The sequence below is a fragment of the Vanellus vanellus genome (assembly GCF_965231255.1).
Source record: "Vanellus vanellus genome assembly, chromosome: 5".
NCBI lineage: Eukaryota > Metazoa > Chordata > Aves > Charadriiformes > Charadriidae > Vanellus > Vanellus vanellus.
Window position 1 is genome coordinate 51605201 of NC_138910.1, and position 15735 is coordinate 51620935.

At 47.5% G+C, this 15735-nt stretch overlaps 1 protein-coding gene across 1 annotated transcript in view; it reads right to left on the bottom strand.

The window, feature by feature from the left end:
- Positions 1-350: 350 nt before the first annotated feature.
- ACBD6 (acyl-CoA binding domain containing 6) overlaps positions 351-15735 on the bottom strand; it is an 88116-nt gene continuing 72731 nt past the window's right edge. The window contains exons 7-8 of the mRNA XM_082483309.1: positions 5164-5194; positions 351-986 (exon numbers count right to left, since the gene is read on the bottom strand). Of these exons, the coding sequence (XP_082339435.1) occupies positions 832-986; positions 5164-5194 (186 nt within the window). The 3' untranslated portion in view covers positions 351-831. The remainder of the gene's footprint in view (positions 987-5163; positions 5195-15735) is intronic.

Here is a 15735-nt window from a genome sequence, read left to right on the forward strand (position 1 = left end):
ATTCACGAGCCACCCGTGGGACCAGCACGCAACAGGAGGACCGGGAGCTGCTGCTGCAGCTGGGGTTAATGCCATTTAATTCAGCAAAACAGTTGCAGACGTGGTAAAAGTCCTGTCAGCTTGGAGAGGTTGGTAAGCCATAAAGCTCTTGTCTTACATACGTTAGGTGAGAACTAGAGGGACGGTCAGGCAGGTGTACGACCCTGCTGTCTTTTGCAGCCCTCTCTTCCCAGGCCGAGAGCTTGAGCAGAGCTTTCCAAGGGCTACAACAGCGCGGCGGTGCCTCCCATCATTGCTTCCAAGGACTGAAGTCACTCCCGCAAGACAAACCCACAGAGACTCCATCCCAACACTGTGCTTTTCTTTTATTTATAATATTTTGTTTGGACCCAGGGGAAAAAAAAAAAAAACAACCAACCAAAACCGAACCCGAACAGGACAGCCGAGCATCTCACCTGGTCCAGCCACCCTCCCCTCCCCACGGAGGAGCAGACCAGTCAGCCCAGGCTGCTCCGATGAGACATCCGATGCAGTATTTGTGTTTAATACATTAAAACGATACTTGGGGCTTTCTCCAGGCCCTAGCTCCCCTCCCTTGATCCCTCCCCACCCCCCAAAATACTGATAAATGTCCGAGCATGCAAAACCCTGATCCCATCCTGCCCAGGACATGTGCTCGGCCGGCCAACCCTTGTGCTGGAGAGCTCACCCAGACCCTGTGCTCTAAAAGCTCCCCTTTGAACCCCCAAGGCTTTTCGGAGGGCAACGGGGGAAGAGAAGGGGTGTTATTGCAGAGCATCTCTGTCCTCCCTGCCGCGCGTCGCTGCAGGGTTAGGTCTTGCCAGCGGTGTGCTGCTGCAGAGCCGAAGTGATGGCTTTACAGTCTGTCACCTCCTCCGGCAGGCAGCCTTCCTGGTCCCGGAGCGTGGGGTCGGCTCCTGACTTCAGCAACAGCTCCACTATGTCCAAAAACTCGCAGGCGGCAGCTGGAGGGAGAAAGGGAAGGGTTAGCCTGGGGATCCTGACCCGAGGCAGCGGTGATGGGTGTTTTCTGGAGCAGTGCTGTAGCTGGCAACTTCCCATGAGTGTGCCAGAGACAAGAAATGCCATCTCAGCACCTGGCCAGGCGGAGCAGATCATTTTTCGGGGCAGTGTTCGGTACTCAATGTATTACTTACCTCTGGATTTAACAGTGCAAAGGAAAGAGAAAAGGCAGAGTGAAAGCAATGAAAAGCCAGAAGTCCTGAGAGGGTGTTATTGGTGCAACCACGGCCCCGGAGCCTGGGTGGTTTGGAGAGCATCATCTGGGATGATGGGCAGGGCGCCTGTGTGTAGTTCGTCTAACGCTCCTTCACATCCAGGACTGGAGACTGACCCTGGAAAGGGCTACTGCAGCACCACAGAGAGCCCCAAAACGCCGCCTGGGAAAGCCTTCCCTGCCTGCTTTTGTAACCAGAATTTATAATGTATTTATAATTTATAAACTTGCCCCTGAACCTCCCAGGGCTCCACAGGCAGCACGTCCCAGGCGGGACAGTGTCAGTACTGCCTCGCTCTCTGCTTTCATCCGTCGTTTCTGCTTGCAGAAAATCTGGATGGTTTTTAGCTGCTGGCTGGACTTTTCCCAAGCACCAGCTCCAGGGGCACACGCCTGTGCCCATGGACAGCTGGTAACAGCATACCACTGTTATTTCTAACCCGTTTATTATAAATAAAAGAAAATTCTAAGTCCGCTAGCAACTATTTTTTCAACCCCGATTTGCTCTGCCAAGACAGAATCAAGTTTGACCTGAGTTCTTCCCTGTCCCGAGGGCAGCCTGGCAGCTTTCAGCTCCCTCTGCAACCTTGCTTAAGGCTGGTAAAAAAAAAAAAAAGAACCAGGAAAACCAGGGAAACTCTTAACATTGAATAGCTGGGCTTGGCTGATAGCAGCAGAATTCCCAACGCCTGGATTTTCTCTTAAGCCCATGCAATGCAGATCCTAGTGAAGCCAAAAACTGCCTCAGCTCCGACCTGCCTCTCGACCATGAAGCCGGCAGCTTCCTCTTGCATTGGTAGCAATTTGTTTTAATTATATTTCAGGTGCTTTTACAATATAACTGACTAACTCTTTTTTGCCGTTAAATGTAGTAATTAGTGTCTTTTTGCATTACTCTGCAGTTTTCTACTGACCCAACAGGACAGGCAGCAACGTTTAACTAAAATAAATTTGATGTGTGATTGGAGCTTATACTGAAAAAGATAAAATAGGGGGGAAAAAGAAGGGGGAAAGGGTTGGTGAGGAAACAGGTTGGGGTGTGGGTGAGGCTGAGCTGAAGGGGTGGGGGACATATCCCGGGGTGATGGCACAGCACCCTTGCAGAAAGCAGACTTCCAGGGGTGGTAAGGAAGCTGCGGTGGCAGCTCCCAGAGATGGGGAGCTGGTGCCCGCATAGGGAAAGGTGGCTTCCTCGTGCAGTGACACTGGCACGCACAGCCAGTGTCCCCTGGTGGGCCAGGGACATCCCTGGGGATGAGCACAGCTGCTGGATTTATCGTACCCTGGGACCCTCGATTTGTCAAGGGCTGGAGCGGCAGCCCTGACACTGGCACGGGTGAAGATGGATTTCCATTCAGCGCAGTTTGCCTTCCGACTCCATTAATCCTCAGGGTTCAGATGATGAATTTCTTTCTTTTTTTTTTTTTTTTATTATTTATTTTCCCTCCAGCGTTCCCTCCCACTGCCCTGCCACAGTGCAGAAAGAGCCGAACAGATGGTGCTTTGCAGGGAAGCCGGAGCGCCCATGAGGATACAGAGCCTGCCCACTTTGTGGCCACGTGGCCACAAGTGCTCGGAGAAGCCTTGATTTCCTCTGGGAGAGGCAGCGGCAATGATTTTAGTATTCCCGGCGGGCGGGTGGATGGATGGATGGAGAGGAGCTGAAGGCTAACGGGCCGTTTAGCAGGGAGACCGTGCTCATACCGATCAACACGGCACCGACCGCTGCCTCCAGCCCGGAGGAGAGCAGGTCCCGCAGTGGGTCCCACCGGTGAGCCGGTGCCTTCGGACCACGCTGCCAGCTGGCCTCCACTTAACCTCCGATTAAAGCCGGGGTCGGCGCTGATCGGAAGGAGGCAGGATTTATAACCTGCAGCAGGATGCAGTTTGACACCGGCTGTAATCAGGAGAGCTGTCACCACAAGGACAGCTGTCAGGCCACGCTGGCTCATAAAAAGGGATGGAGACACCCTAAAAGCAGTGGCTGTCTTGCTGGCCTTGCTCACGGGATTTAACCCTTCCCTGAACAGCCTCTAACAAAAGGGAAGGCCTTGTAAAGGCACTGCTCTGCTCAGCACTGCCAGAGACAGTTTTCACTGGAGCTCTCATGCCTCCTTGCTGCAATTAACAGCTTGGTTATGAAGTGCTTACTGAGGAGATTTTCAGTGAGTTCCAGTTTCAGGCCAATAGCCACCTGAATCAAAACCATTCACTCATTTAACAAGCTCTTTTCAAGATTGGGGTGATTTATGACCAGATCAGCTAAGTAAGGGAATGAGGACAGCCTGGGTACAGCGACGGCCAGCCAGGGACAGCGGGACACCCACGGGCATGCCGAACCTGTGCGCCAGTGACCCAGAGAGGCTTCCCAAAGATAACATACAGGGAGGGGAGGTGGGATGATAGTCAAGGGGGAGAAGAAAATCTGAAGACTCAAAAAACTTGGGGAAAAAGCCTGCAAAACTGTTGTCATTGAAACATCTGAGCTGGCAGGGTGGATCAGAGAAACCATTTCTGAAATAATGTTAATTAAATCAGTTATGTTTGCTTGCTTGTGTTACACCACCTGCTTTAGCCACCAGCCACAGGCATCCACCTGCAAATAATTTACATTGAGGGGATGCATCCACCCTCTACTTTCACATACTGAACTTGCTTGAAGCAGGTGCTCTTGGATAACTTACGCACATGCTATGCTTTTGCACAACCTACTATAATCCACTGTGCACCCCTCGGTAGGCGGATGTCAGTGCCAGAGCGGGAAGCAAGGGGGGAGCATCTCCCCTGGGAGAGAGAAAGCCCAAAATGTGGAATGAGCTGGGCAGAGAAAGAGGCAATGTGGCATTGAGTGCTGTCATTCTGCGGACGCTGCAGCACTAAGCAACAGATTTGCAACTTCAGTCAGAAGGCCGAGAACTTGAAAAATAAAGTAACCTACAGGAAAGATGACACGGGAAGAAATCATACATTATTGTAATTACAGTCTCAGTTCAGGGGCCCTGGAATCTGGTAGTTTAGATCCAGATCCAAATGCAGTGCCTTGGACTGATGGTCGGCAAAGCAATTTTGCCATCGTGCTAATGTCCTTGCGGAGAGATCAGAAAGAGAGAAAAAGACACAAACACTTCAGACTGACAAGTATGCTCTTAATTACACAGTGGCAAGCATCGAGAGAGAGTATAAAATAACAACTGGTATGTCTTAATTTTGGAAAAAATTATGATACAGATTAAATCGATACTTTTTTCATATTCCCCACACATCAGCACTGTGTGTCACTTTAGTCTCTACTTTTCTCATTTGGAGATAGAACAGTCTTTCAATTAAAAGGATTGCTGCAAAATCTCATATCTAATCAGCATGTAATTGTAGGAGGGACACAAATTGTAACTTTGCTCTGCTGTTTTTGGTAGTAGAGAAGCTGCTGCTCTCTCAGCTACGATCAAATGGGTTTGTCACCAGGACGTGTGGAGGTGAAGGCCATCTTGTCCCATTCCCCTCACCGGCATAACCTCTTAAAGCCAGTACAGACCCTTCTCTCAACCTTAGCATCCTCTAACCAGAGCCACTCCTGGGTCTGGAGGTGGTACAACCACATCTTGGAGACATATAGGTGCACAGGATGAACTCTGCAGAAAGCGGATCATTAACTGGGAGAAAAGGAAGGCTTTAAGGGGAAATTTGCAGAGGAGAATGAAATGAGTACAGGAGTTTTCCTCGCTGCTTCTCCCAGGGCCCCTATTCATACCATGCTGGGATTTGCTGGTGGAGGTTGCCCCTGGTTAATCAAATCCAGCTTCTCTGCTCATATTTCTACTGAAATTTGCTTTCTGTACGTAGACCATTTACTCTAGTGGCAAATCCATCCTGTTAAGGGGGAACAACCAAACTGAACGGCAGCTTACCGTAATGGAGTGCAGTCTGGCCTTCCCCGTCCTGAAAAAGAGAGAGAGAGAGAGACTTGATTTTAGAGGTATAGATAACGTGGGGATACAAGTAAATTCCAGTTTTAAATAAATAAGCTGAATCACGACAATATTTAATTGACTAGATAAACAGCCCCGGGCACCCAGCTACCTGGCAGTTAGGCTTTGAATCATCATGCACCATCAATCCATATTGATGGAAAATCGATATCTATCCACCCATAAGAGTGCGTGGATCACGTCATGACATGAGTATAATTCAGTTCATAGCGTTATCACTTCCAGCCCATAAAAATGAAAGATTTCAGTCCTACGGCCTTACTTTGGGACCCTCACTAATCCTGCTGCTTTACTGCAAGATACTTCTGTGCAAGCCCAGCCTTCGCCAGCTACTCCAGAGAAAGGTAAAGCACTGGGATGCTGGCACGGCTTGGTGAGCTGCACTCTTCAGCACAAGGGAGCACACAGGGGAAAACCCCACTTTTCTTCCAACTGAATAAACCTTAGGTCCTCGCTCTTCAGAATTCAGGTCTGGACAAAGGTGGACCCAAAGCCCAATTAAAACCCTGCAGGAGGAGGGCGAGGAAAGGGCTACGCAGTGCTTGGGAATGAGAGCCGGTTGCTGAACTCATCCTTGTGAAACACCTGCAGCGCAAGGGCAAAGCAAACCGCATGATTTGAAGACATTGGCACACAGCTCCCTCTTCAAGCTAACACGTACACCACTGCATCAGCTGCAACGGTTTGGGAAGCGTGTGCCATTCCCAGACTCGGCAAGCATGGGCAGGGCTTTGCCGGTGAGTGCTTGGTGCTGGCATGGCACATCCAGCAGTGCAAACCCAGGCACCTCGCCGTGCCGCAGCCTCGTCCTGCCAAAACAACAGGTGAAATAACAGAAGGAAAGAATTATTGGCCCCTTTGCTTTCACTACCCCACCAGGATTAGCTTTTAATTCAGTTCTTTGCCTCCTTAATTTATTTGCATCTGTTTATGGAGACTTAAGTTTTTAATTACCATTATCTTTGGGATTAAGGTGCAAATTCTACAGTCTGCTGTGGATTCTGGAGCAGGCGAAAGGGAAAAGAAGAACAGGAAAACAGGTAGAAATCCCACCCGTAGCTGTTTTGAGACTTCTGCTTTCCCAGCTTGTTATTCTGTTTGATATTAAAGCTGTCCACCTGAGAAACTAGGAATGACTTGTCTTTCAGGGTGGGAGGTGCCACGCTTTGCCCTGGGACACCGCACCAACATGCAGCACAGGAACAACAGGGACAAAAGAGAAAAGCCAGATGTAACCGGCATCTGCTGCCTAAACATCCATTTCACGTCTTTGCTGGGGAAAACGGGGTGGGGGGGGGCGGGGGGGGGGGGGAGATTTTTCCTTCCACGTGTCGCTATGACCCGTTTGTGGCACTCACGCCAACGTTCGGAGGCGCCTCATTTCAGAAGCCTATTTCTGCCCAAACTGTGGGTAGCGTAACGCAAAAGGGTGTCATTAGAAGATACCACAAACCAAACAACTGAAGAAATCAAGGACAGCATCCATTGATTATTCCACACTAATAAGGTAACGGATCTGAGCCAGAGGCCCTGAGCGGTCCTTAAGCACATGTCTGCTTGGAGGAGTGACAGGGCCAGTACTGACTTCAGCAAAATACGGAACGGGGCTGGGAAAGAAGAGGCAGGAGCGCTACGAATGAGTTATTGGAAAGGCAGGCTTTCAAATATGCGGGTTGCATGTGTGCTGGGGGATGGGAAGCCAGCTCCCCTCCTCATCGCAGCCTTCAAAATTGCAGCCGACAAAACCCGCAGGTGAATGGGACTGGAGACATGCAGCAGAAATCCCTTTCCACGGGAACGGTTTGCTGCAAAACTCCTTATAAAATACATAGGAGAGCTCCAGGAATACTACAGCCATTTGCTCCTCTTCCAAAGGCCTGCATAAAGCACTGCTGCTTCAGCAGCCGGCTTTTGGCTAACAAGGCTTTTTATTTCTCCTACATGTACTTTCTGGCATTTATTGGGCTAAGAAGAGAGTGCAAGTCGCAGCATACGAAATGTGTCTCTTTAATCCCAGTGTGGTTTTTAAAAAGAACTATTAATCCAACGTTATGCAAACGTTGTTTACACTTTATTTACACCATGGATTTTTTTTTCCCCCCCTTTGAGCCTGATGGCTGGCCAAATGCTATTTGTTATACTTCTCAGATGCTATGCTATTTGCTTGTATTTTCTCTGTGACAAATTTTAATCCAGGTAAATGGAAAAAGCTCTAGTGTGGTCACTCACTAAGGGCCTTGAAATGCCCTCCGGAGGCTGCTGATCTCAATCCCTTTTTGATTTGGCTTTTCAGAGCACCGTGGCTAATCGGAGCCCGATGGGCCCAGCTGCTCTGCACACAGCGCTTGGCTCCAGGTACAGCATCGCTGAGCCTTCAGCGCAAAATGGCCACACCTGGAAACTAATCAAAGATGGGCCGTGAAAGTGAGGATTACAGCTCCCATTGCAGAAATTACGTGAGACGAATATTGCCTATCAGGCGCTGGAAATGTTTGTTTTACAATGAAACAAGATGCGCAGAAGTGGTCTTAAGATGAATTGTAGCTGGCCTTGATGCAAGGGATATTTCCCGATGTGTGACAGAAAGCAGTGGTTTCTGGAGCATCCTAGGGAAGGTGTGGTGTGTCCCGCTCCCAGGATGTGCCTCTGTTGGGACCCCAAACGGTGAGCAGACAGGGACAGCCTGCCACAGCCTCTGCCCTCACCTCACTGCACCCTGCCCAGGGCACCAGTAAATGTCACTGCCCAGCCCGGCATCACCGGCACCAGCCAGGAGCAGGGTGTCCCACGCACATCCTCTGCAGCTAGGAGGGACACATTGATGCTGGCGGTGATCAGATGGGCTGTTTCGCTCGTCTGGCTTGCAAGCGGGGGCAGCTAACTTTTTTTCATTGAAAACCATCAGGATTTTTGTTGGTGTATTTTATACAAAGCACTGAGTTGTAGGGGGATGTTTGTCATGATTGTTTACTTCTTCTCCCTCCAATTTAGCTTTCAGATTACAGAGATGTAAATCATACCGAGCTGCAAGAACAAGACCCAGAGTCTGTAGGCACACACTGAAATAAATTTGTAATGTAAAAACCTGAATACTGTAACTAGTTATTTTGAAACTGTGTCTATAGAAAGTTAGGTAATCATGGTGCATTACCATTTCTGTGCTAAGGCATGTTAAAAAAAAATAGAGACTTTTTTTTGTCCCCCAATAGGAGCTTCTGTAGCACAAGAAGAGCACAAAAGTGAAGGTGTTGAGTAGGGGAGCTGGTGTCAGGGAGCTCAAAGAGAAGAGATGGGCAGCTCCAGGGCCAACTCTGAGCTCTGCTCTATGCCAGGATGCCTCTCAGAAATCACATCAGGTGGAATAATGTCAATGTGACAGGTAAAAAGGAGGCAATCAGTGCTCTGATTCAGTGAACTTCAACACAAAAGGTGGAAAAGGCCAGGCTCAAAGTAGTAAGACTTAGTGTTTCTGTAGAGCTTTGCTTTCGGCTTGCAAGGCACTGGCAGGTACCTCCCCCAGAGCCCTCTTAGCAATACCCTGTTTATAAAAAAGAGGAGCTTGTGGAAATGGAAGAACCCATATAGGCAGACAGAAGATGACCAGAAAGGAAGGAAAAACCATTCCACACTCAAATGGAGCACTCAGTCCCACGCACGCAAGTTACCGACCAACAACAGATCGATTCCAAGCTTTCTTCTTGCCTCTAATGCCATGTGCCATCCCTGGTGCCTTTTAAAGCCTCCTAGCACATCTGGCCATGGCAGGATGACAGCTGAGTTGCACGGCCTTCAGGGGAGACGAGAGCATTTCCAAAGACTTAAAAAATAAATCCAAATGTCCACGTCTACCAAAACCATCAAAACAAAGATGCTACAAAATCACCAGTACCTCCTACGTCCATGGTCTGCGACAGATGTCACTCAATGAAAATCCAACTACCAGTGGGTAACTTATTGGATAACAGGATTGTGTTCTGCTCCTGAGAAATTTAAGCAAGAGAAATGAGAGAAGATGGACCGAGCGCAGATGGACCAACTGTCTTATCCGTTAAGTGGTACTATGGCTACTGCACATCAATTTTGTCTTATAAGTGATAGGATTATATCGGTGTTGCCATCCTATGTTCATTCCTTGGGAATTTCTGTACCCTGCTTAACCTAACACAAGGTTTCTGGGCTGAAGGGCAGAGACATGGAAATGGCTTGGCTGAGCCCTGCTGTGATGCTGCACACGCTATAAAACAAGATTCCCGCTGTCCTGCCATGGCAAGCAGACCTTGACGTGACAGGTTTGACTGTGCTGGTTTCATGGGACGGTTTTTTAAACAATATTATAGAAACATTGACCTTCCACACTTGCCTCATTCGCTCTCCAAGCTGCATGCAGAAACCTCTGTGAGTGGCAGGGCAGCCCTAAGGGAGAAACTGTCTCTTCATCTCATGTGTTTTATTTAGCACAAGTACAGAAAGAGAAAAACCAAAACTGTGCTGGCTACCTTGGTGATCTTTGGTTCACCTAGACGTCGTATCGGTGATGAAGCTGGGGCTGGACAACCCCTCACACCAACTATGAGGGTCTGCACAGGACCCCCATACTTCCTCGAGTGCTGGTCCATGCTGAGACCTTTTCTCTGTGCCTTCAACCACATCTCCAAGAGCAAAACTGTGAGCGTGAAAAGCACAGCAGAAAACATATACACTAACCTCCCCTTTTGAGAGATAGCACGTGCGCTTTTTATTTTAAGGTATTTTTTCCCTCACATCACCTCTTCTTTCTGTTCATTTGTGGTCCCTTTTAAGGTGCACATGCTCATTCCCATTGACAGACTCCAAATGTTGGCAGGGATCGCAGGAGATAAGACCGATGAGGTGATAAGAGTGTTTAACAGCGCTGGGTCCTGGGCAGCATGGATGGGCCGGAGGGAAGATAAATATTTACACTACATCTTTAGAAGGTGAGTGAATAAAAAGGGCTAGAATACAGCCTCTGAACAAGCACTGGTGCTTAGGAGCTGTGAATATAAATCTCTGCAGCCTCAGACACACACTCACTCAAGCCAGCGAGATGAAAAATAGCAAGAAAATACTTCTCTCCACTTTTAAAAAGGGTTTTATTTCTCATTTATTTCCACTTTAGACTTCAACTTCCCAACAATTTACTTTAACCTCATCATCTTGTTTTTCTCTCTGAAATTTTATCCCCAAGATGACTGAAGGTGAGACTACAGCTAAAAGCATACCAGAATTTACATGCTAATACCCACCAATATGTAAAACCAGGCAATGCGGGCTAATATAACCAGTCCAAACTCCACCAGACAGTTCAGTAGGTGGCCCCAACACAGCCTTTATTTTCATTTACATGCTGCTTTTGCACACAGCAGCCTGGGCTTGGACACGTACATTAATACATGTAAAATGAATGCTTGTCCGATCGAAGCAGACAGACGAGTGCAAATCGCTGTGTGTGCAAATGCTGGCATTGAAAAGCAATGGTTTAGTTTGGAATTTGATACTGTCCTTTTAATAACCCTACCTTAGATCCCTTAGACCAGTGTGCACCCACTGGCACCAGGACTTTTGCTTTTAGTTGCCTCCCAATCCTTAAAGAAATGCCAGCGACACTGCAATTTGAGAAACAACACCATCTAACAGCTTTGTGCCAGAAGGTCTAGAGTCCCAAATAGCTCCGATGCTAAGAAAATGAAGCAGACTTTTATGTTTTCTCCCCATTTTTCAGCTTTTGATTTTGCTAAAGCAAAATATACTTGTGACGGCTCAGCTTCACCTCCTGTTTTAGACTGGGTGTCCCATACGAGGACAACTGGTTAGCTGGTGTTTATGAAGTGCTTGTGAGGTTATGGTTGTGAATGTTAAGTGTAGGCTGTTGTGAGACATCATGATGTGCCAGGTTGGAGCCAGCTCAGGCTCTCCCCAAGGACCAGTGCTGAGGGACAAAGGATACAAAGCAACCTCCGGTAGAAGCAAAACAAATATCCACTCACCAATCACGAGCAGCTCTTATTTGGGGATTGTGAATACTCCAAGCTAACAAGCACAGGTCTTGGCTATCCCATAAGTTTTGTTCCCCAATTAAATCTTCCACCCCCCTTGCATGTGGGTAGGCTGGGCAGGGACCCCTCTCTTACTGAGCTGTCCCTCTCCGAGAGCTCTCTCCTCTGCCCCCTTCCTCCCATTCAGACCTTTTCCTGCACTGTGCCAGGCAGATATCCTTAAGGATGGAAGGTGCTAGACAGTTCTTTATCATCACCTCTTGGGCCCTTCTCCAGAGCCTACCGCCAGGCTATCATTTGGCCTATCTTCTAAGTGCCTCACAGATAAATTAGAGCTGCATAGAGAAGCAATTATTACATTTCTAATGGCATGGACCCTTACAGCACAATCTGCTACTGAAAGGCAAAGAAAATTGCATTAGCTTTTGTTTGATTCAAAATTATGATCAAGGGAAGAGGAATGTTGAAGCCCTTTAAAGCCAAGCCTCGGAGCTGGGGATCTTTCTGTCTGGGGACCTCCCTATTCATATTTGCTACCTGAGCTCATGCTCCTGGTTCATTTAGGTGCACTAATTTGGAGGAGCCCTCCACTTGCAAAGCTGCTGTTAAAAAGCAAATCTAAGAAAACTCAGAGAGAACGTGATGCCCAGGAACTGCCAGTTGCTTCCTCCCAAAGCCTGCATCTGCTAATGCACCCAAACGCCACCGGCCCGAGTTGTTCAGCATGCCAGGGTTACGCTAATCCCTCATCGCCCTAGTTTCTAACCGGTGGTGTACCTAAATTTCCAAGTGCAATTTCAATGGGATTTATCACATCTATCATCAGCATGTAGCGCTGCTGGCACGGATACAGACTCTCAATATCCCACCGCAGACACGGCTGTCTCTAATTGCAGAACGAACTGATTTCTGAATCTACAACCACAGCTCTGAAACTCTCCGGTCTGTTTTCCTATTGAGCATTTTCACCCCAATTTTGCAACCAGCGCTCTGAGCACAGCCATTTATATTATATACGTATTTATAGGTTGCTCCAAAGAATATTTGCTGCTGCTTGTTACTTCCAGCATCAGGTATCTTTCTGGTCATCAAACAAGTGTGTTGGTGTAATATAAAAGCTGCAGGGAAGCTCCGGGCTTCCTCAGCTCAGGGATCAAACACGTGTTTGGAAAGAGCCAGTGCCTAGGGCTGTAACAAGTGTCACAGGGCTGCAGCTGAGCCTGCCTCCAACAAAGCTGTGCAAACGCAATCACAGGCTGCAAACAGGACAATATTCCTAAAGGCAAGATGCTAAAATCCCTCTTCTCAGGGTGCTTCCCTGCCCCCTCCCTGTGTAAAAGTTAGTAGCTCTTTTACTGTGTGGCTGAGGCAGATACCTGGTTATTTAAGGGGCAGGATAAATGGGCTGAGACAGCTTTCCCATCCCCAATTCACTAGGGAATGCTTGGAAATTCCACCTGACACCGGACCGCACAGTGCTCTTAAACAATCTCCCGTCTGATCCGATTGTTCCCCAGTGGGGAGGCAGGCTGCAGCTCGCTCAAGAGTCATTGATTGGATTAACAGCCTAATTCCCAACAGATGAATAGAATACTGATGTCTTGTCAGCCCACATCATAGAAGGAAAACACAATCTGCTTCTACAGCCCCGAAATTTAACCCTTTGCTTCCCCACTCCCCCTCCCCGGGGCACGGGGCTGAACGCACAGGTCCGGCACTTCCAGCTTGAGATGCTACCCATTTGAACGAGAAAAGATCTATTAACCTTTGGGACGGTTTTCCTAATCATCAACATGCCACGGGATCATACATTATTCTCCATAAGGTTAGTTTTGTAAGAAGCCCTCTTTTCATCCTTTCTAGACAGAAGAGATTTATACTGTGGACATTAATATTTTTTTTTTCTTCTCTATTTTACCACTTGCTGTTAAAGAAAATACTGTGTGCTTCACAGTAAGCGGTTGAAAATTCATTACCTTAACGATATTTATTCTGAAATATACAGATATCAAACGTTTTCTGAGTCTATCATTTGACTAGGCGGACAGATCTGCCTGGAGAGGAGCACCCAGCCACGCTGCAGGAGAGGTGTCGCTGCAATGCCCTCTCCCTCCAGCAGCTCTTGGCAAGCCGCAGGGCAGGGGAGAGAAGCCGGGCACATCATTTGCTCTTGGAGAGCTCCCGTTCTCCACCTCCTAATGGAGACACTAATGTTTTCTTACCTCATAGAAAGACTGTGATAAGAAATTAATTGCTACTGGTCAAATGTTCACTATTACAGAAGCAGGACTGTGTGCATATTAAAGAGATTCTCCAAGAACAAAATTTATTTATGGACTCCTTGGCACTGTCTGCATTTATTTCCTTGCTCCACAGGCAAGAATAAATAAAAATCACCTGGTTTTAAGACATGTATTTAAATTGACCTATTTTTTTCTCAGATCATTGGGGTCCACAATGCTATGGGTTTTGTTTCCTTCTAACAGCCACTTTTTATGCTTGCATTTAAAAAACAGGCATTAAATGACATTTAAATACTGTCATTTTTTCAGCAGCAATCCTAGAATATACAGAAATAGAGCTACAGCACCCATGCCAGGACTGTAACCCATACTGACAGGTGGCCTATGGAGTAACTCTGATCCAATAGTCTCAGTGGCAATGGCTTACCAACTCTTACGCTGTTTTTCCCACCTCTGCAAGCTGTATATCACCTGAGAGTAGACAGGTTGCACTGTGAAACAGAAATAAGGTATTTCCAGTTTAATTTGAATTTTACAGCTCACATGCAAAGTGGAAAAATTCCCTCCATAACTCCTTAATTCTAAAAAACTAATTAGCCCAGCACATGACAAACAGGAGAGAGAGCATGAAAGGATGGAGGTGCATGCCCTTTTTTTTTCTTTCTTTCTTTTTAAGAGTACCTGTTAACTATGAGAGTTTTCCAGACTTCATCATTTCACAGAATTAATATTCATATAAAAAACTTGCTAGGAGACTGAATGAAAGAAACAGGCCTTCCCTCTCCTGGCTGCCAATACATCATCAACCCTAGAGAGAGCCCTGTCTTCAGAGAGATGCAGGGTGCTCCATGTTCACAACATGGGCAGTGGGGAGGCAACAGTATGCATTAATGACAGAGCAGCCTTAACCAAAACAATTAGCGAGAGATGCCGCATCGACTCAAACAATTCAATTAATGCAGTGTTAGTGCTAGTATTTTAAAGTCATTTGAATTATTAGCTCCTTTTACAATTTGAAACCATAATGTTTCGTTTTCATCCCAGATGTGAATTGTTCCAGAACAGCAATAAATAAATAAGTTAAATGACCCCTGTCCAGTCCAGTCCCTGTTCTGTAATATGGCTGTATTGTATATTCACGAATCCAGGTTAAGGATGGGGACTGGGGCAGTTGTGCCCTGGAACTAGCAGACTGCAGGTTTTATAAATACATACAGAAATAATTAAAATCTAAGGGGTTTAGAAGGGTTAATCTCCTTTAAATAATCTCTGCCACAAAGCCTGTAAAGTCACTGCTGGCACCGTGCCCGCATGGGACCGGCTGTCGGATATCAGGACAGCACGTGTGGATGGGAGCAGAGAGATTAAGTGGAAGCGCTGCTGCGGTGGCCTGTCAGACACGCTGCTCCCCCGCATATGGCTCCCCTGGTCACTACTGAGGGGCTGGAAACGCTGCGAGTAGGATCGGATCCAGCACCAACCAGCAAGTCAACATGCCACTTGCTCCACCTGATTAAAGAGGGAGAAGGAAACTTGATTAGGCTGCTAAATTTAGCAGGTTGGACAGGAGAGAGCAGGAGCCGAAAGCATTGCTGCCACTGCTCACCCGAGCCCTTTCCACCTTCAAGGCAAACACCGGCTTCTATTTATTTAAAGGGATTCAGGACTTTGGAAATAGCCTTTTTTACTACACAGGCTTCAACCGTCAGCCCTGGGTGGCCTAGGAGATGATGTGCTTTTAATGGTCAGCTATCATGGACTCGGAGCAGCCACTCTGCATTTCAGGACGTCCTCTTCATATAAAGTGTCATTTTAAAGCCAACAACTGAGTGGCCATTAGAGAAAAAGAAATCCAAAAGAAAGCAGAGAAAGCACCCCTGTGTGCGCTAAGGCAGTGCCCTGTCTGAACCCACAGCTTGATTTCTGCTAATTTGGGCAAAGGCAGGGTCAGCTGAAATGCCCAAGAACCTGCCCAAGTAGCGGCTGGAGGTTGCAGTATCGTGACAACTGCAGGCACAGTTGCAATAAAAGCACAGCCATGCTGCACGTGACAATGCGCCGCAGGAGGAGCAGAGGCGCTGCTAACAGCTTAGAGATCTTTTCCTCTTTTAAGTCAGTGAGGATAAAGACTCCGGAGAGTCTGTTTTGGTTTCATAAACCTCCCTCAGCTTGGTGTGCAAAACCAAAACTTTCCATGCTGAGACGGTCTGAACCACCCTCTGAACTCATTAAAT